This window comes from Erithacus rubecula, assembly GCF_903797595.1.
Source record: "Erithacus rubecula genome assembly, chromosome: 1".
Classification (NCBI taxonomy): domain Eukaryota; kingdom Metazoa; phylum Chordata; class Aves; order Passeriformes; family Muscicapidae; genus Erithacus; species Erithacus rubecula.
The window spans coordinates 60,274,451-60,294,744 of record NC_136658.1 but is presented as its reverse complement, the minus strand read 5'-3'; the positions used below and the strand labels follow the sequence as shown (position 1 = coordinate 60,294,744).

The window sequence follows — 20,294 nt, the reverse complement described above, 5'->3', positions numbered from 1 at the left end:
TAATTGACTTCAAAGTACACCTGGAGATAAATACAAAGTGTACTGGTTATAAAATGATGTCTCAAAGTTCTGTCATTGAAGCACACACAACTGTAGCTCCTTCCACCTCTATCTCCCATGAAGGACAGAGCAGTGACATTCCTGTCTGCAAACAAAAAATTACATTGGTTCTGCAAGTGGGCCCTGTGGTTACCCTCTCTTACCAAGGAATGTATGGCTTTCTGGCATGAAATGAAGTTTGCTTCCGTGATCTCTGAATAAGCCTTTGGAAAGGCCAGTTATTAGAAGCTGGAGAAGGAAAATATTTTCCAAACCATCCATAATGCCAGGCATATTGCTCTGTACTGTCAGACTGAAAAAGTAATATTTCTGACAGCAAAATGAGCTCTTACATTATTTTGCAATTAATGTATGTTCCAAATGATAGATTGTATTTCAAGTATTTAGCATTAAAATAAAAAACTAAAGGCAAAAGGACAGATAATGTGACACTTCTGGAATTGGATTCACTGGTAGAATCTTTCTACACTCTATTTTCTGATCCATCTAAATAGCTTTGTAGCTGGTTAAAGCATGCCCTGTACCTTCCAACTGTCATAACCATTTGGATTCAGAAAAGGATTATGTTCTCCACCTCTTTTAATTAACATCTTTCTGGCCATAGTCAAAGCAATACTTGAGCAATTTCCATTTAGGATTTCCCATCTATCTGAATTCTAATCCACTCACTCCTTTTGATAAGGCATTGAGCAGTGACCTGAAAATTGCGTCGCAAAGAAGTTTGAGAAAGAATCTCAAGGCAGGAGAGAAAAGCTGCAAGGTTAAAGATATGATAACCACTGGTTACTAATTTAAACTGCTAATGGTCTAATGGAGCTGGGGCTAAGACTCCTATCGATTAGCTGAGGTTTGCAAAACACTCCCTCCCAAATATAACTTGCTGTATATAGTTACATTTACAAGGCAAACAAGCTAAAAAAAGAAGAGCAACTCTGCCACACAGTAGTGGCAATGAATGCAATAGCTGTGAAGCTCTGTGATGGGGTATGACATGCATTTCTCCATAAATTTACATTTTAAACTTTTAATGAAAGCATATTGTCAGGGAATGCCAAGCCCACTACGTGTTTTCCCTTTGCAGTGCAGTGACAGGATCCTGCTTCATGTTGCAAACAAGAAAACATTTTGTATTAAATGGGGAGTGAATATGCAAAAATGAAATTGAACAAGTTCCTACAGCAAATCGGCTCCCCATCAAAAATCTAAGGGAAGACTTTTTCAAAGACGAAATCATTTTACTCCTTTTCTTATGAAGCAGGTTCTTATCAGATGTTTAAATGCTCATTGTTGGGAAATTTTCTCTGTCTTCAAGGAAGCTGCAAAGATGCTAGAGCACTTCCTGAAACTTTATCATCAAAATATTTTTTTTCTATTAAGAAAATAAAGTTGAAATCATTTCATGCATGTAGAAATAACTGGCTGAGTCAGACTGTTAAATGCTTTTTAACATCTATCTTCATGGATTGATGGCATCACGTGATATACAAAAAATCTGCAAAAGCTTAAAAAATGTAGCATTCATAAGATCAAAATAAGATGTAATTTAGAGCTCTTTCTGTAGGGTATTGTTTGTGAGTTTATCTATGTTCAAAAACTAATTAAATTTTCCCCCTACATCCATAATAAACTCTTAGTCTTTTTTTCCTTTGATGATGGCTATCAATTATGAGATTTTAGTTTATTTTAGCCATAATCTGGCTCCTACTGAGATTAAAAAAAGGCATGTTGTTTTTACCACCATTTTACCAAGTTATAACAGTATTATAACGCTTTATTAAATGAAATTTAGGATGAGACTTCTGCCTATGGACCCCACAGATAATGTTTCTGTAACTGACATCAAATAATTTAAAAATGAATGCAGGATCCCTCAACCTCAGATAAAGTCAAATTCTGCACAAGGGGAATCCACCCATCCAACACTGGATGACACAACCTCTGGCACACCAAGCAGCAGTTATAAGTGCACTGTACAATACTGAGACTAACAGGCTCCTCTCAGATTTAGCTGCCAGCTAATGTGGGCCTGGGTTGCCCAATCAGGTTCCAGATTAGTCTAACAATATTTTGGCAGTAGTATTGCAATAAAAAGATTCATAATTCATGATGGGAAAGGTGATGATGTGAACCTTAGCGAAAAGACAAAACCGTACATCAGGAGACAATTACGGGCACCAAGTACAGCAAGCCAAGCAGGTGATGACTATCATCAAACCTGTCAACAGGCACTGTGCCGACTTGCAATCCTGATGACAGTGAGTGTTTTGTTTATTCTGTTGTGAGTAATGTTGGTGTGCTATTTCTGGTCTCTGGCTATATTTGCAAGAAAAGTGCAGGATCCTACCTCCTTTTGGTCATCAGTGTTTCCTCAGACGCGAATACTTGAACATCCGTTCCCATTTCAAGAATTAAAAGTGAAAATGTTTCTCATTTGGAGTATCAGTGCTTCACCGTAATTGAGTGTTGAGTTAGCCCCATAGCAGATCTTTAATGAGATAAATGTTATTACAGACTGTTAAAAAATAGTTGAGTATGGTGAAACTATCTCTCTGCAGAGATCTGAGGGCTCTCTTTAGAGCCTGAGTTTCAGATTCTTTTCGAAGACAATTCAAAACTGTTCTTCGTTCTTTAAAGGAGGAGTCACTCAGAAAGAAAGATCTGATATTCTGTATGAATAGCACCATTAAAGTTAACGCATTTTGTAAGTAAAGTATTCAGCTGAGTATTATCTGCCATTAAGATAATTAGGTCTAATTTTGCCTTGGACCTTAGTTGAAGCTTTGCAGTGGGAAATAATTTCTAGAAGTTTTACCTATTTAAACAGACAAGTTAAATAGGGGATTTTGAAAGACATTTCTAGCTCATTCTCAAATCAGATTTACTTGACATCAGAATTACATTTTTAATGTGCAAAACTCTAGCTAACCATAGTTAAGGAGCTATATTGGGATTTCTGAATGGAAACTATCAAGCTATGTATGTCTTCAGATATGCAGATATGCAGTGCCAGTGAAAGCATCTTGGAAAATTACTATCTCATGATAACAGAGGTATACTATATGGGGTTGTCAAACATGTAAAAAAAGTGAACCTAAAACTGTGCCCCTAGCAATTTTCACAGTGACAATGTTAAATGTTTTTTAATATTTCATCTATAAAATTAAAAGCCAAATCTTCTTTGGAGTAAGGAAACAGCCAAACAGCAATCCATTTCATGGGGAATAAGACTGTTTTGTCCTCAAAAGAAAAATTATACCATCCTCTTGCTTAACCTTTTTAGTCATTGCTAAACATACAGTTAAATAGAAATTTCTATATCTGAACAAAACAATTGTCAGTGTTTTTGATGATGAAGGTCAGACGTGAAAAAATAATTGTTATTCCAAGCTTCACAGAGCTCAATTACCTCTCTACTCAGGCAAATTTCCCATTGATGCCACCAACATTTTTACCTCAATTACTACTGAATCATCCAATAATAATATTAAAAATAAAAGACATGGAATTTCAGAATAAAACTGAAAGTTTGGAATAGATTTGACTCTGTACTGTACCACTGCATCTTTCTCCAGCATTGCCCTATTTATTTCTGTTTTCATTGGGTGCTATAAAACAGACTTCTTGGATATTCTAAAATAAACACGTTTTTCTCTATGTTTCCATCTATGTTTTCCCCACTATTTCATCTAATTTATTCTGTATTGTCTCCTGGTTTGGGCTGATATACAAATTGAGATATATTTTATCTCACTCTTGTAGTTCAATGCCTTCTTGAACCCACACTGAATCTCCAGCAGAAATTACAGAAGTGCCAGGAGACACTGTTTTCAATGGAGTAGCCTAATTTACTCTGAAGTAAATGGAATTACAGTTCTTTGGGACAGGGCACACCTGATTTAAATCATGATGATGCTAAATACAGATTTACACATATTTGAGGAATGTGGAACTTAATCAAGATACCAGTTTGAAAGAATTTGAACAAGAAAATTCAACACAAAGCCTCAACATTGTACAAAAGAACTTCTGAAACTTTATTGTGAATTTTAAAGTACATTTAGAAAGGATCTTATCCTTCATATCATTAATTAAAAATAAATTTAAAGAAATCCACATACTAGTAGTTTGAGCAAAGTTCAGTACAGACTTTTTGAAGTCACAATATATACATTGCATGAGTGCAATAAGCTTCCGATTACATTAGGTATATATTTCTAAAATAAAGAGCTTTGATTTGACATGTGTGAGAGGCATACTGTTTACAATGAAAACATTTTACAAAATATAGCAAAGGAAAAATGGAACTTAATACATTTTGAATGTACAACTACTTTATACCTTTTTTAGGTAATTCTTTACTCAAAGTGTACAAAAGTCCATTTTTAAAGGACACCTGTTCATTTGCACTGTCCAATACTGATTAGAAATTATAGTTTTAAAGATTCATTACTATACATATCAGTGAATTCTTACTCAACTCCATAGCCACTACAATGAAGAAAATATTACAGAATCATTGACAGCATCTTCTTCTCTCCTAAACTATGCATAGATAAATACATAGCATGGTGCCTATTACTACAATAAAAGTGAAACATTTCACCTGATTTTTGCAACTATTCCTGGCATAAATATAATGCATTGTATATATATATTGGTTTATTTAACAATCAACTGATTGCTTATTTTAACACTCAGTAACATACAGAATCACATACACTGCTATCCTTAAATATTTTCCACTCTGTAGTGGCTCATAAGATTCAAAAAATCAACACTGTAAATTTGTAATTCTCAACCTGGGGAAAGAATATCCCTCAGATGTACTGATACTACTTATACAAGTTAAACCATATTATGAATCCATAGTGTCCACCTCCAAAATACATAACAGGAGTAATATAGTATACTGTGGCTACTAACTACTGCATAATCATTATATAGGAAATTGTCACATCAACTGTTTTACATTTATGATTACTCATTACATTATATCACACACAGAGCAAAACTTTCCCAACAGATGGATCTCCTTTTCTTCAGTTTTCCATGTTCTAGAGAAAAATCATCACACAGTGACAATATTATGTCTGGAGAAGTAGGCAAAATGTGTTTCCTTTTTCAGGACAAAAGAGTAAGCAGTAAACTACTAATTATTTTGCAATCAGGACATAAAATTAAATCTTTAAAGAGAAAGCCAAGTTTTCAGCACTGCAACTAAAGACTGTGTACTGGGGGTGTGGGACTGTCACTCAAAACTGTGTGAAAAGCATATCAGAAAATTAGTTAGCCAATAATGAATGAAAAGTTGCACTTTCCTTTCAACCAGAGCACAGTAGGGTTATGCAATTTGTGTCCAACCACTCTGCAATGTGTTATCTGAACAGCTCAAAGAATTTACAAAGGACAAGACAGCTTTGCATTCATTATTGCCAAATAAAAGGAATCTGCTGAAATGTGTAATGACCGATGGTGGATTTTTAACCACCACCAAGGATGTCTGGGAGATTAAGATTTGCAGAAGAGAGCACGTTTTTCCTTTTCAGAGTGGACAAAACTCATCCTTCATGGATTTGCAAAAATCCACGGTTCATGGATTTGCTTACCTACTTTCTCTTTTAACCAAAGTTAAAATTAAGTATCTTGTGCCAAAGAGCTTCGCTGCCTTTTCTGTTCCTTCTACGGGGAAAAAAGTACTCTCTGTCTGCAAAACACGATCTATACCAGTGATCACCTGGAGAGCAGAAATTGCAGCTCAGATGCAAACCACTTTGGGCTACTCACTCTGGAACCCCTCTTTGCTTTTTCCTGCTAAATGTAGTAGACTAGGCTTTCAGCTGTCATCACTGTTAACAGCAAAAAGAAATACCAATAATTTTGCAGATCCACGTGATGTTTCTCATGTTTTTGCTGTCCACTAAGCCACCAGAAACTTCACGGTGACAAGCTATCAAACCATATGCACCAAAATTTTGCCTAATATCCATGCAAGAAGAGCACAGAAAGCCCATTGACTACAGCCATGCTACACTCGCCTGCCCACCACACACAGGTGAGATTGAGCTGCCTTGGGAACCTGAAGGGAATGGAAACAAGAAATCCCTGGTGTTGCTTCTGGAGACAAGACAGGTTTAATGGTGTGCTGGGAGCCTGTATTTAAGACTTCTTATTAAAAAAAAAAAAAAATAAAAAAAAAAAAAAAAAAAAAAAAGCAACAACCAAAAAAAACCCCCAATCAAACAAAAAACCCAAAACCAAAAACCAGAAGCTTTACCAGTCAGAAACCTCTCCAGCACTACTGCATTTGAGTGTCACTTCAGGTTAAAAAGAAATCTTTTAGCTTACATTATGTGGCACATTTTTTTCTCTATTTCTGTTTTAAAGACACAAAATAGCCCACCCCTTCCTTTGATATTTTCAAAGAGAGTAACTGAAGCCTTCCAGGATCCCTGACAGCTTAAGTATACAGTAGGAATAGTTGACAATTACATTAGCTTTTCCCAGTGTGCAGAAAGGATGGCTAATGGAATTAATGAATCATTTGCTGTTCCACTAGTCAAAAGTCTAAATAACAACATGACCTTCAGTCAATGCTGCTGAAGAAACATTTCCTTAAACAATTCATAATCAATGAGAGACGGCCTCAGATTGCAACTGTGTGTATGTGATTTCTCTTCTTTAATTTACTGTTTCTTGTGTAGACTTACAAAGTTTAACCATTTGCACCAGTTGTATTTTCCCTAACAGGAAACACTCCAAACAGAGAGGAAAAGTACCATGATCTAAAGGTTAAGTCAGCTACTGTGAACACAACATCAAGCTAAAATTTCCATTAAGCCAAAAAAATGCTCTCAAGTTTATCTTTTTCCTAGAGAGGTAATAAACAATGTTTATTCTATATTATGTTCCTTTTCAAAGAAGATAGAGTTTTAAAAATAAACAATAATTCTCTTCTTTCTTATCCTTGTTTCTATTACATGTAAAATCCACTGCCACCTGTGGTGGGATTTTTGGTTTAAACCAGTGTGAAAAGAAATCAAGTATCTGTCAACAAACTGCTATGTTTCGAACTGCTCATATTTCATAGTGCTAAACATTTTATTAAAAAGCATTAATAACCCTTAAGAACTCAGGGCTAGGATTGCTATTGTTTTGAAATAGTATTTATCAGAGGGATACTGGGAGTTAGTTAACATCAAGTCAGCATATGAATGCAGACTGAAAACCAATTTTTATGTGTTTCGGGCTTTTTTAAAGTTCTAAAGCTGAAAACAGTCTTCCTGAACAGGAACTGTATTCCTTAATTATCTTTGAAGAGAAGGTTTGGACTAACCCTACATTTTTAATCTTTTTTAGGATTTAGTTTATCTGGATAAGAGGTTATAGTAGAGTAAAAAATGATTTAGTACAGTGCCTACAATCCACTGATGCTTAATACAGTTGATCATCAAAATACTTAAAATGATAGTATTAAGTGATTTATGCAGTTGATGACATAAATGTTTATGACAGCCTTAGCCTCATAGTTGCATCTGCTTGACTTTCACCCACTTTATTTGAAGACATGCATGTGTAAAGATCAGTAGCAATTGCCAATGTGCCTGATGTACCACATCAGGATACAAAAGCTGCTACAGATTTTCCCCCTCAGGTGCAATTTTGTCATACTCCATTAATCCTTTCAATCCTCCCCCAATTCTGTGGACTTGTTATTTAGTAATCCCTGATTGTTATGGTGGAGAAACATTAGAAAGTCTCTGCTGTCCGCAAGGTAGAAAATTACAATGGTCGTCTATTAAATTTGGCTCTCACAGTGCCCCCTTGGATCAAGCCTGCTTGTAGCAAATGCAACAAGTAGCCATAACGTCAGGACAAATTATCACCGATATCCAAAATGTCAATTTTAAACTAATTTTGTGTCTCACAATGTCACCTCTTCAGCACCCAGACAACGGCTGTATTTTTAAGGAGGGAGAGGAAAATCTTAAATCAACACATCACATAGGGTAGCTTCATTCACTTATGCATGTCAGGTCTTCAGTTTTCAACTCCCAACCGGGAACTCTCCCACATGATTGCAACCCATTGTGCAACTGAACAACTTGGCTTTCTTCCACTTGAGTCAGTTAAAGAGAGATTACTGGGAGCATTCCTTTCCAGGGCTGCTCTCGTTAAATACAAGATTCTCCACAAACACCAGTGTTTTTCTTTTTAATTCAAAATTTTTACACTGCAAAGTAATCTAGCTGTCTCAATATTCTTTCTTTCTTATATGCACATGCACACAGCTGCAAGATTTCTATCTCTGATCATGTATATCTCTATCTTATTTTTCCCATATAGACAGAAGTAAAAATTATCTATCTTTTAGGAAAAAAAATAAAAATCCCCAGCCTTTCATCAGCTTGATTAATTTAAAGCTGTAAACCTTGGTTTAATTTTACTGATGTGAAAAAGTAACAGCTATGAGGTTCCAGTCAGGATTTGTGATTGATTATCTAGTGAGGCCTAAACAAACAAAAGCTTGTTTGCTCATTAGTTGCATTAAGATCTTCAGTGACACACACAACCACAATCTCTAAAGAGGAAAAAAATTGACTAAATATTTAGATATTTTAATTCTGAAAAAATCGAAAATAAATAAGCAAATAAATGTAAAAACAATCACACAAAAACAAACAGCCAAAGCTTCACCATCAACCACAAAATAGAGGAAATTTTAAAATAAAGCTCTTCTTAGGTAACTGAGATATTTATTGTTGTAGCATTTAATTTCTCAGATCTGATGTGGTTTTTGCACTACTATTTCCTCCTTCAGGAATTCAGCAAGATCTTATCCTTTCTACTGTTGCATTAGCCACCAGTGTGATTACATGATCTATACGCTTACCACCCATCACTTGTGTATCTCAGCACACTGTTGCATAAATCATTCTTACTCACCCATGGGTACAGTGTATCCTGCCTCCAGACCACTGAACTAGTTTTGTTTGTTTTGATGTACACAGAGCATAAGGTGTGGGAAGTTTTGTGCAGGAAGATCGTATGTAAGCTTGAAGAGACTACTGAAGCCTAACCCAAACAACACACTGAAAGAAAAAACAAAATAATTTTGTACTGATAGTTTTTAAAAATAATTAAGACTTTGAATTCCAACATTTACAATACAATCAGAAGTTGTCTGTAGTGATACTAGCTTTGTCTCCTTGCAACACTGTTGAAAACAGCAGGATACTCTTATGATAAAACACTTAAAAGACTCAACACATTTTTTTTAAGAAATCTTAATGCATGCTGAGCAATTTTACAAATTCAATATTGGACAGAGAAATTTAAGTTAAGCAGAAGGCTTAGGTCTCTAATTCTGACCCTTGCAACTCTTTAAAGGTCATACTAGTAGTAGCAGATACCAAGGACTGCAAAACCCGTTATACCAGTCTGCACTGCTGCCTACATTAGCCAATGGACACTGACACATGGACTTCACCCACAGAGATGCTCAGGGCAGGCCTGCTGACAGCACAGGCAGAATCCAGCCATGCCACAACCAATGTACAAAGCCAAACTGGTGGCAAGGAGTTTATCTTCTAGCACAGTGCAAGTTCTACACACCTATACATGGAAATTGCACCTGACAGCTCACTCTCAGTATCAGCATGGTGTTTCCTCAACTGAAATCTTGCAAATGCCTGCCCTGTGTGGAGGTGCCTCATGATCTCTTCCAGTTAGAAACTCTCTCCAATGATATTGCTTATGCCTTAGTGATGTCTATGTGTTTTTGTTCTCATTTAGACTGTAAGCAACAGGGATTCAGACAGGGAACTGCTTGCTAAGGAGGAACCTGGGAGTTACAAACTGTTCATCTTGTCTGTCTTCTATCATGCTTTTGTTTAAAGGCATTCCTACAGAATGCATTCACTTTTGATGCATATATGCCATAGGTCTATGTGGGAAAAGCTTCACATTGATTTGGACTGCAATTTCACTGGATTTTCAGTTGGTTCATTGTAACATTTGGCATGTGTTTTTAATATGTAAAATAAACCTTCAAATGTCATGAAATTAGATCTTCAACTGTTTTCATAAACAGAGATTGTCCAGTACTGTAAGAGGACTTGGTTAACTTCTCAACTGGACAAGGTGAAGTAGTTTTGGGTTATTCACAACCAAAATAAAGTTGGTCATCATAAAAACTGCTGAAAATTACTTTGACTTTCTTTCTGATGACTCTCTAGCTATTAAATACACAGCAGTGCATGTTAGTTATACAAAATGTACCTTTGGCCACCATCATGTCCTCTCTCTGAAATAGAATCCTAGTATTTCAATAGGTATATGTAATCCTGTACATACAAGCACATGTATATATATCTGTTCTCATATCTATACATGCACATGCACAGTCACAAGGCAACATGATGACTGGCTTCTTATTCTCCTTTCTTAAATTACTTAGGCCCAAGTAAAGTAATACAACCAAAATAAGTAGAAAACCTATACCAGCCAATCAACTTAAATTGATAGAACTAATCAACCAAAATTAAATTAAATAATTAGCACTAAAGTAAGCAGCTAAAATATACTATTCACTATTACACACTAAAAGAAGCATGACTTTGAGATGGGGACACAGTATGAAACTTCATCAAAGAGGCTAGTTCATGGAGTTTCTCCTTGCACAAAACAGCATCTACTTCTTAAAATCTTAAGAATGCCGTGCCATTTTTGTTTTGGTTTTGAGTTGGGTTTTTTTTCGGATTAATGACTGTCATCACTAATGTTTCCATTTAAAATATTCTAACCTCCAGATTAAATCACCTTTCAAGTGAAATAGCAGGCAACACCCTTAGGATATAGTGTGAGGCAAAAGTGTAGGCTTTTCAAATGCACTCTGTATAAAATGTAAAATTCCCAGAGATTTTAATGCAAATCTTTGCTAACCCTTAACTGTTCTGATAAAAATTTCATCCTCTGTGAACTTAAGATTCCGTTATGTTGTGCACAAAGCCAGTACAGCTACTTTTAGGTCAAATGCTAGACATTGTCAAGTTTTTTAAAAACAAGTACAAGCAGGTAAGACTATCACTACCTTCGGAAGTGAAAGTGTAATTGCAAAATAATAATGATCATCTTCAAACAAAGAAAGGGAAAGTCAAATCGGAAGCAGCTTAATATTCACTTTCAACAAGAAGAAGATGTTAATTTCCAGCTGTTTCCATTTTTAATTGATGAATTTTCTGTGGTGTGTGAAAGCCAGCCAATTTTCTTCAGAAAAGTGCTTCTTTTTGCTTAACTCGGTAAGAACTACATTATTCTTATTGGTCTACTGCACCATGGGGAAGGGATAAAATATGAAAGCACAGATTTCTTTATTCTAGCCAGGAAAATTAACTGTTAAGCTCAGTGGGGGAAGAAACAAAGGTGGCATTTAGATATAACTAATTTAGTATCTAACCAAAGCAGAGCCCTCTTGGAGAAGAGAGAGACCAAGGGAATGCAAAATTGTACATGAATTATTTCTGAGTCAATTCCTATAAAAGCAGAAGAACTTTCTTTTATGCTCAAATGGATTACACACTTTCTTTTAAAATATGCACATTGTTCACAATTTTTAAAGATCGTTTAATGAGCAACTACTGCTAAGAAAGAAAGAATATTCGTTCTTTTTTTTTAAATACAATAAAGTGCAAGGGTCATCTGGAGGTGAGGCCTGGACTGCTTTTTTAAAACACAGATTGTAGGACAGATCCTCAGCTGATATGGAATAGCTCTGTTTAGTTTATTGTTCAATTAGAATGCAATGTAACTATGATTACAGATTGCTTGCATTACCATATGTTAATAAAATAGCAAACACTATTTGCAAATTTTGTTCTTTGCTTTGTTTTGGCTCCTTTTAATTGCTTGGATTTTATTTAATTGTGAAGAGTGTATTTTGAGGGGATAAATTCTCACTTGTGCTGTCAGACCAGGCTAATCATTCTCTACTTAGCTTCATTTCTAAAGACCTAAGATTTTGCTTGAAAAGGGGCTTAGACACAATTGATTTGTGTTCATTAATCCATAAACATTTGATTTCAAATCAGATTGCCAGCAGACATAACCTCTCTGCATTGCTACAACAGAGACTTGATTTGATTAATCAAACAGCTCTGATTCACTGGATTGTCTACAGAGCAGTTGTCCCTGACAATACTATGCAAATAGCTGCTGATGTGGCACTGGCATCCTAGATTTCTAAAACTGTTGTTTTCCTCCATTAACACATCAACACTTTAATTTAATTTTATTCTTCTATATAAGAATACATATATATTCTTCTGCATAGGATGTACATAATTTTTAATCCATGTTCTACCATTTGCTTTGAAAATAAGTATAACCTATAAGATTTTATTTCTCTATACCTTAATTTACTCATAACTGAAAGAGCAATATTGATATTTCTGTATTCCAAAACACCTAAATGTATATAAACAATTATATACATACTGCTATGTATGCTACTATAAAAAATCTTTTAAAATTTTATTTTTCAGGAGCTATGCAACAATATATCATGTAAGTATTTTTGCCTGTTCTGTTTGAAAGAGCTATCATTGATACAGACTTAAATGCATTGTTTTGGGGTACAGGAAATCTTTCTATTTTAAAATCAAAACCCAGATATACTAATTAGGTCTACATATTTAATATTGGTTATTGATAAAATGGCACAAGCCAGTAACATGCAACAGATGTATGATTCATTTCCTAACAGATAATGGTTACTCCACAGGTGAATCTGTTCTTTCTCCTGGGAAATAACGTAAAAGTGAAAAAAAAAAAAAAAAAGTAGGCCTGCAGTCAAGGTAAGGGAAGAGAGGAAGAATACTTTTCCTATATTTGGTTATGTAGGAAAAAAGTAGGAAGAGAAGTCAAAGTGCCTTAATGAAGTATAAAAGCGAATCCTGCAGCATTAGTTAAAAAAAAAACAAACAAAAAACAACAGAACAGCGGGTCGCAAAATTTTAATCAACAGATTTCTAAAAAGTGACAATTTCCAATCCCCAGAAGAAAAAAACTTCATGGACTTCAAAGTTCAAGAAAAATCATGGACAGAATTCTTTAGGGGAAGCAAAAAAAAAAACAAAACTGTGAAGAAGCAAGTACCTACTTTTTTCCAGCTATGCCTTAAATATTGCAGTTCCCAAGTGAAGATATTGTCAACTGGTTCACCCTGCTGGCTGACCCTGAAGAGCATTATGTAATTACCCACCTATAAAGACCCATCTGAACCTACCAAGACTTTTGCTTTTCAGAAAAAAAAAAAAAAAATCTTAAATAAAATGGTCAGTTCTTCAGTATTCTGTCAAATAAATGCATTAGCTCAGAATAGGCAAGAAACCTTAGACATCCTATGCTGACTCTTCCAAAGTGCAGATTGGTTAGATTATGTTATTTCTCATCTTCTGTTTGAAACAATCTGTTTCTTCTACTGATTCAGAGAACTGAAGGATGGACCTTCTGGTATGATGTTAGACTAAACCAAACATTTTGTTTCGGTACGATTCTTAACAAGTACTTCTGTATATTAAACTGAGTATTGCAAGACAAATTAGCTTACAAGCATTCAGTGTACACACAGCCTCCCTGCATTCAACAAGTGATAAAATTATAAACTAGATCACTCATGGGGTTACTGACAATGTATTTATGCTTCATAATTTATATGTATTAAAATAAAAAATATGCATTCTAGTACTAGCATCAGTTACTTGTTTATGATTTATGCTAGATTTTTCTTGCTGAAGTTTTACATTTTGAAACACAGTGTGTGTAATTGCTCAAAGAATTACAGAACAATTGCTGATTTCTATTCAGATTTTTGGCAAAGATTGAAGTGTCAGTACAAGTGGAAAAAATAATTTGTTTTTAGAAATAAAAAAGTGCAAGTCATTTCAATACTACACTGGCAGAAATATGAGCAACTTTTACAGAGAAAATGAAGCAAAATGTGAGGAAAAAAGTTTGGAGGAAGAGGTTCTCAAGGACGGGAGAGGAGGGGGAAAGACCTTCTTCACAACTCTAGAAGTGCTAGCCTTCCTACATTAGCAATCTTGATTCAAAACTGGGATGTGGTCAAAAGTGAAACTTCTTTAGAATTTCAGCTACTCTCAACTGGACTTTTTCCCAGCATGCAGATTAGGATAATACCCTGTCTGTGTAAAAAGAAAGGTCCACGACTCCAAACAGCAGGAGTGCTGAAGTCAAAATAGTATTGCTTGACAGAACTGAATAAGGAGTCTGAATGTTGCACTTACTTATTTTTGTTTTAATTAACAGGAAAGATGTGCCCATCATACACTTGTCTTCATTCCAAGCATCTATCACCTGATTTTATGTATGATGTTATATTGCTTAAAGATGATTCTCACAGCTTGAGTTAAAATAAGAAGTTTCGACTCAATTGAAATGCAAAGACAAAATACTGCATTCCTCTCCCAGCTGAGCTTTTATTTAATGTGCCAGATTAAGAAGCTTGCTCTACTTTACTAGATCAGAGTCAACACAGTTTGTCCAAGAAACTCAGAGATAAGGGGGAAACAGTTCTTAATCAGGCAAAATTCTCAATAATATAAATGGGAACTTGGCCCAAGTGTGTTCTGCAGAATTTAAAATCATTATGTTTGCCTCAGTTCTGTCTGAAAAAGTGGACTGCTGCTTTTATACCTATATTTTGGGACAGCTGACTCAATACAGAAGAGAATAAAAACAAACTTCTCCCTTCCTGGTGTCAGTTTTTATCACGCTTTAATCAACTAGGAATCCCCTGAAGAAAATTCACACAGCAAGTTGGAACAGCATAATCTGAAGCTCCAGTGGGTTTGGATTAAGTACAAGGCATTTTGTCATTGTGTTAAACTACTTAAAAATATCACAGATCCAAGTATTAGAATTGTGTTAATTTTTTCCCCCTGTGATTAGAAAATAACATTTATTTTTTAAGTGTACAAGTTCCTGTTGCGGGCACAGACTACCATAATGACTACATTCAGAAGTACTTAATTTCTTAAAACAGTGGATGTAGTCTGATTTGCATATTCAACTGTTTTCATCAGTATCTGCCTCAGTTTTTTTCTGTTAATTTCATGCTGTCCTGCTGTTCTTAGTATGTATCACAGATACTAAAACCTGAAACTCAATTTACATAGCTCAGATTTTTTTTCCAGAAATATTTATCTTTAGACAACACTAAAAAATGTTATCTATATGCACAAGTAGCTCAAAAGTGGCCATGACAGAAAGTGCTTATATAGTATCAGAAATTATTTCAATGGGCTTAAAACTACTCCCTGCAAACCACCCTGCAAACAGAGTAACTCAAGATGTCAGAGCTGTATTTGTTACAGAGCTATAGTAGAGCTACACTTATAAAAGCAGCAGCTTGGCAGCTCAGTGGTTAAACTGGTAATTGTGAAAAGTGACTGAGCTTCAGCTTCCGTAATTCTTGCTATTTAAAGTGAATTACTGCTTCTTTTTTAAACCCAGCTATTACTCAAGAAGCTGCAAGAGAAGGATGGGTGCCACAGGACAGAAAAAAATGTTATAGATCTATGCATCTCCTTCAGCCTATTTGTGGGAGGAAGAAGGAGGGATTATCAAAGAAACGTGAGGAGACAGATTCAACCCTTGATTACAAACAAAACAATGAGGGAAACAGTTGTGATTTCACAAATAGAAAAGTAACAAATATAAAATAAGATTTGGGTTCAGATAGCCTTTACTGAGAGTAAGTAGAGTTACATGCAGCCCTAACCTAAAAAAAAAAAAAAATATAATAATAACTTGGGAGCAAATTATATTAGCATCTTTTTGGCCTTTGTCCATGACTATAAAATGGCATTAATATAAATGTGACTCAGACTTGAGATCTCTGGTCACTATTGCAGCCAAGAGCCTAAGTATATGAAATCTCCTTGGCTCTGCTAAAGCACTAGTGCTAAATTCTGGGAAATGGTAGGACTGATTAATCTCAAAACAGTCTATATATAACAGCAAGACTAGGCACACATAAAATTATGCACTATCTTGCCCCAAGGTTAGCAACATATTCCTAGTAGAAGGAAGAATGTTATTTTCATTCCCTGTAATCATGTGATAAATAGCTGTAGGGCAGATTCAGCAAGATCTCGAAGGTTATGATTTTACAATATAATGAATGTATGTCTAGCTCTCTGCCACCTGAAAAAGCAGCAAAACAAAGCAGGACTTGTCAGTATTTTGCTTATGGCAGAAATCAGACATTGTCCAGAACCCTTTATCAGACACAATACTACTTCTTAACTAGTTTGATTACAACATTCACTCCAATACTTCAACAGCTCAGCTTTCCAGCGTATGGCATAATTGGAAGCAGCAGCCAGCAGGTATCACATGTGAATGGAAAATGTCTCAAACTGAGTTAACTACTGACTGTATCAAATATGTGGTCTTGTAGCTAGGTTGATGGGAGAAAATAATGCTTATAAAAGTATATTGAAAATGAGAGGATGGGTGGAACACTTGTGCAGTATATGAGGCAAGCAAATTACCTAGAAAGGCTCAGAAGTAAAATATATCAAAAAAAGTTGAGATTAGCTCAAAAATAAAGAGATGAGACAACACAATGGAATAATTTAAGAGATATAAACCCCAAATCTATGGACAGTTTCAGGAGAAACTATAAAAAAGGTGGAGGATATATACTGAGAAGTGCATTCTTAGGAGCAGGCAGACTCAATCTGAACAAAATAAATTGCCAAGAAGGCAACTCATGTCCAAGACTGCTTCCCTCACTGCAAAGGAACTGACATTTGTTCCTAGTTAACTCATTTATTACCAACAAGGAGTAGACATCCAACATGGATGAAATGCTTTATTCTGATCATGCTTCCTATAAAATACTGTGGTTTATTTTAGCAAAAATAGAATACTGGCACATCTATAGCATCACCATCGCAATGTAATGGCCTGTGCTGAATTAATGTTTGATTTTGGCGATTCATATTACTCCACCTTAGGGGGTGACTGAGTTACAGCCATTGCATGCAGCTGCAATCATTGGCAATCGACCATAGTTTGCAGAACGGTAACACCAATGTTGAAGATGTATGAAAATGCATTGGAATGGCACCAGATGGTGATAAAAGTCCGGCAGGAACACTTAGGGGTACCTCTGCTACTATCATCAGTATTATATGTGAAAGCTCAAGGACTTTAGTTCAACCACAGGACAAAATTGTATGGTTTTGCCAGACAGGAGGACAGATTCACTTGGCATGAGTTGAGAAGCGTTAAAAGACTTAGAGTAAGTACACACGTAATTCATATCCTCAAAGGCACCTCACTGCAAGACAGTGCAGCATGATTTCACACTGAAGTAGGTAAGGCAGTTAAAAATCCCTCTAATGATAAGGTATTGTAGATTCACGTGTACAGAGCCAGTAGAGACCAACCCCAAGTGAATTGTTCCAGGCTGACCTCAACCAGATACAGTAAGGTACAAAATACCTCTTTCTTGTCTCCACAAGGATTTTACATTTAGGCAGATACCTCACAACAGCAATCTTGATATAAAATACATTTTTTTTCAGTGAAGATAGAATCTTTAAAAAATGAGAAAAAGGCACATCATGTTCAAAGAGTAATGAGTGTACAGCACGGTCCAAATGTAAATGAGGTTAGGTCTACCTCAGTCAATTGCATTGTGCAGAAAAAGACAAAACTGAAATTTCTCCCTTTATATTTCAAAAGATTTCTAAGAGTAGCAAAATTTACAGGAGAAAATGTCAAACTAATCAGTTACACATATAGATAGAGACAGATGACTTCTTTGTGTTTACAAGACTGAATATTCTGTTGCAGGAGTCAATGTGCTTTGTGAAAGTTACTATGGCATGGCTTATAAGCTTCAGCAAGATGTGGTGGCAGTTCAGATTTCATGACAGAATGCTAACTCATCTCTGATATTGAAAAAACTAATGAGGTGGTATATAGTTGCAGAGTGGTGTTACATGCGGAGATACGCAGGGTTTTTTTGTTTTTCATTATCTGTGTAACTGTATAGACATAAAAGTAATGAAAACCCAAAACAGGCAGCAAAAGCTTAAGGCTTTAAAGCTGGAATAAAATTGTGTCAGTGTTTTCTAGCGGAAATATGATAAATTTAAGCAATCTCAGAAAAAAACCCTGGTACTCCTGCTAGTGTTTATCTCTAGCCCCTGATGCTCCCACTGCTGGGCCTAAGGTCTCATGGGTAGCACTTAGGTGAAGATCACAATTAAGCTAACACAGGCAATTTATTCTCATGCTGGTTTTATTCAAGTTGAGGTAATGGCATAATGTTAAGCAATCTTAAGGATTCTCTTTGTTATGCTTGTTGCCTATGGCTTTTAATTGAAGGTGCTATCACAGCATCCCTACAAGATGCCAAATGTCATGAGCAGTGGCAAGCAGGAGAAGACAGTGCAGAGGGCTCTCCTGACCCCCAACTATCTTTACTGAGGACAGCAGGATGTAAGATATAACACTGTTCAGTAGCTAGAGGCTTACTGAAATGAATTTCCACAATGCTGAATACAACTAAAGCTGGTATTTAGCACTAGGACTTGAAAATGTTAATACCAAGTGTGAGACAGTGAATGCAGAGCGTTTTTTAATGTGGTCACCACTGATCCAAAGAATGAAAGTTCTAAAATCGGGAATTACTTCTGTGACATACTTTTGACAGATAAATACCATAGATGACAATGAGAAGTACTTTGTCTGGAGGTGATCTGCACCATCTATAAAGCTTCAGCAGGAATTGAATGAAACTGCTGTACTGAAAAATGCTCAGCAAACTGCTTTGAAGAAGTTGACTCGAGGATCACTGACAATCTGTATATCACAGCAGCACTGCCAGCTTTCTTATTAAAGAATAAGTTTCTCTACAAGTTCAGTCATCTTTAAACCATTTTGAAATGTAAAGATATATGAATGTTTTCATCTCTCCTCCCAATCTCCCTTTCAAATTGCTGAATTCAAGAAGCACTATCTAGTTACTGAGCTGCAATCTCCACTCCTCTGCTTTGTGATGTACATTTTTTGTTCTTAATTTCAGAATCAATTTTCTATCATAAGTCTGTGAGATAGCACATCTATTACAAATTGTGAATGCATTATGCCATATATAAGTATGAATGATCTCATAAAAAGAAAAGAAGTGAGCAAGTAAAACATATGAAATAATTATTTTGCCTACTTGTTTTAACTGCAAATGATATAGGATGGCTTCCCATATTATGCTGCTATCCAGATACGCTTCCAAATGTTTCAAATCCTTGAATCTTAAACAGCATGGTTCATTAAAAGTCTTTGTGTGGACACAAACAATGTGTTGGGTGTACTACAACAGATTGTACATAAAATGTGCCACATCTGCACTGTGATACTATTTATTTGAGGGAGGGAAACTCAGATTTCTAATATGTGCATGAATATGTTTTACAAAAATAAGCATGCTTGGAGAATAAAAGAAGAGAATAAAAAGAAAAACATGAAAGGACAGAGACAGTATCTCATAAAAGAAAGAGATGTATTTAAGCATCAGCCAAATGACACTATTTTTCGTATCATTTATAGTAGAAGCTTGAAAACTAAAATACTTCACAAGCCATTAGTTTCTTGGTACTCTGTGAAGGATTAGAATGTTTCTTAATCAACTGCTAAAGCACAGAAGAGGGCCAAAGCCTAGATTCAGCATAGCTGAGTGATATTGAAATCCAGGGATGTTCAGTGGGGATGCTATTAATAGACACATCACAAAACCAGAGAAGTGCATTACTTTATCAAACCTTTCAAAAAAACACTTATGCTTTTGTCCATTTCTTAGTTCAGAATCTGAAAAATCACATTAAGAAAAAAATTCTGCTTTGCACTCAGGGAAGCAGATCAAAACCCAAGAATGTCACAAGATTCAAATTTCTTGCTGAAGAAGGTCTCAACAGAATGGGCATTAGAAGCCAAGACTAACAGAAATGCAGTGACTTCCCTTCACTATATCCATGTTTCTCATCTGCTACCCCACTATAGAAAAATATTGCCATTTTTTAATTTGAGGAAGAAAAAAGATGTAAAATAAAAACAAAAAGCCAAGCACAGCAGTGGATCACCTATCTTGTCTCATTTTGTACTTCTGTTGACTGACAACCTGGTGCTGTTGTAGCATACAA

The 20,294-nt window shown here is 35.5% G+C and overlaps 1 protein-coding gene across 6 annotated transcripts in view; it reads right to left on the bottom strand.

Moving 5' to 3' along the window:
* PCDH9 (protocadherin 9) overlaps nucleotides 1–20,294 on the bottom strand; it is a 667,287-nt gene that overhangs the window by 632,531 nt on the left and 14,462 nt on the right. The window contains exon 3 of one of the 6 annotated variants that reach the window (XM_079315995.1): nucleotides 8,426–9,149. The exons of the other annotated variants lie outside the window; for them this stretch is intronic. Coding sequence (XP_079172121.1) covers nucleotides 9,123–9,149 — 27 coding nt within the window. The 3' untranslated portion in view covers nucleotides 8,426–9,122. Of the gene's footprint in view, nucleotides 1–8,425; nucleotides 9,150–20,294 lie in introns of those variants that run through there. 6 annotated transcript variants of the gene reach the window in all.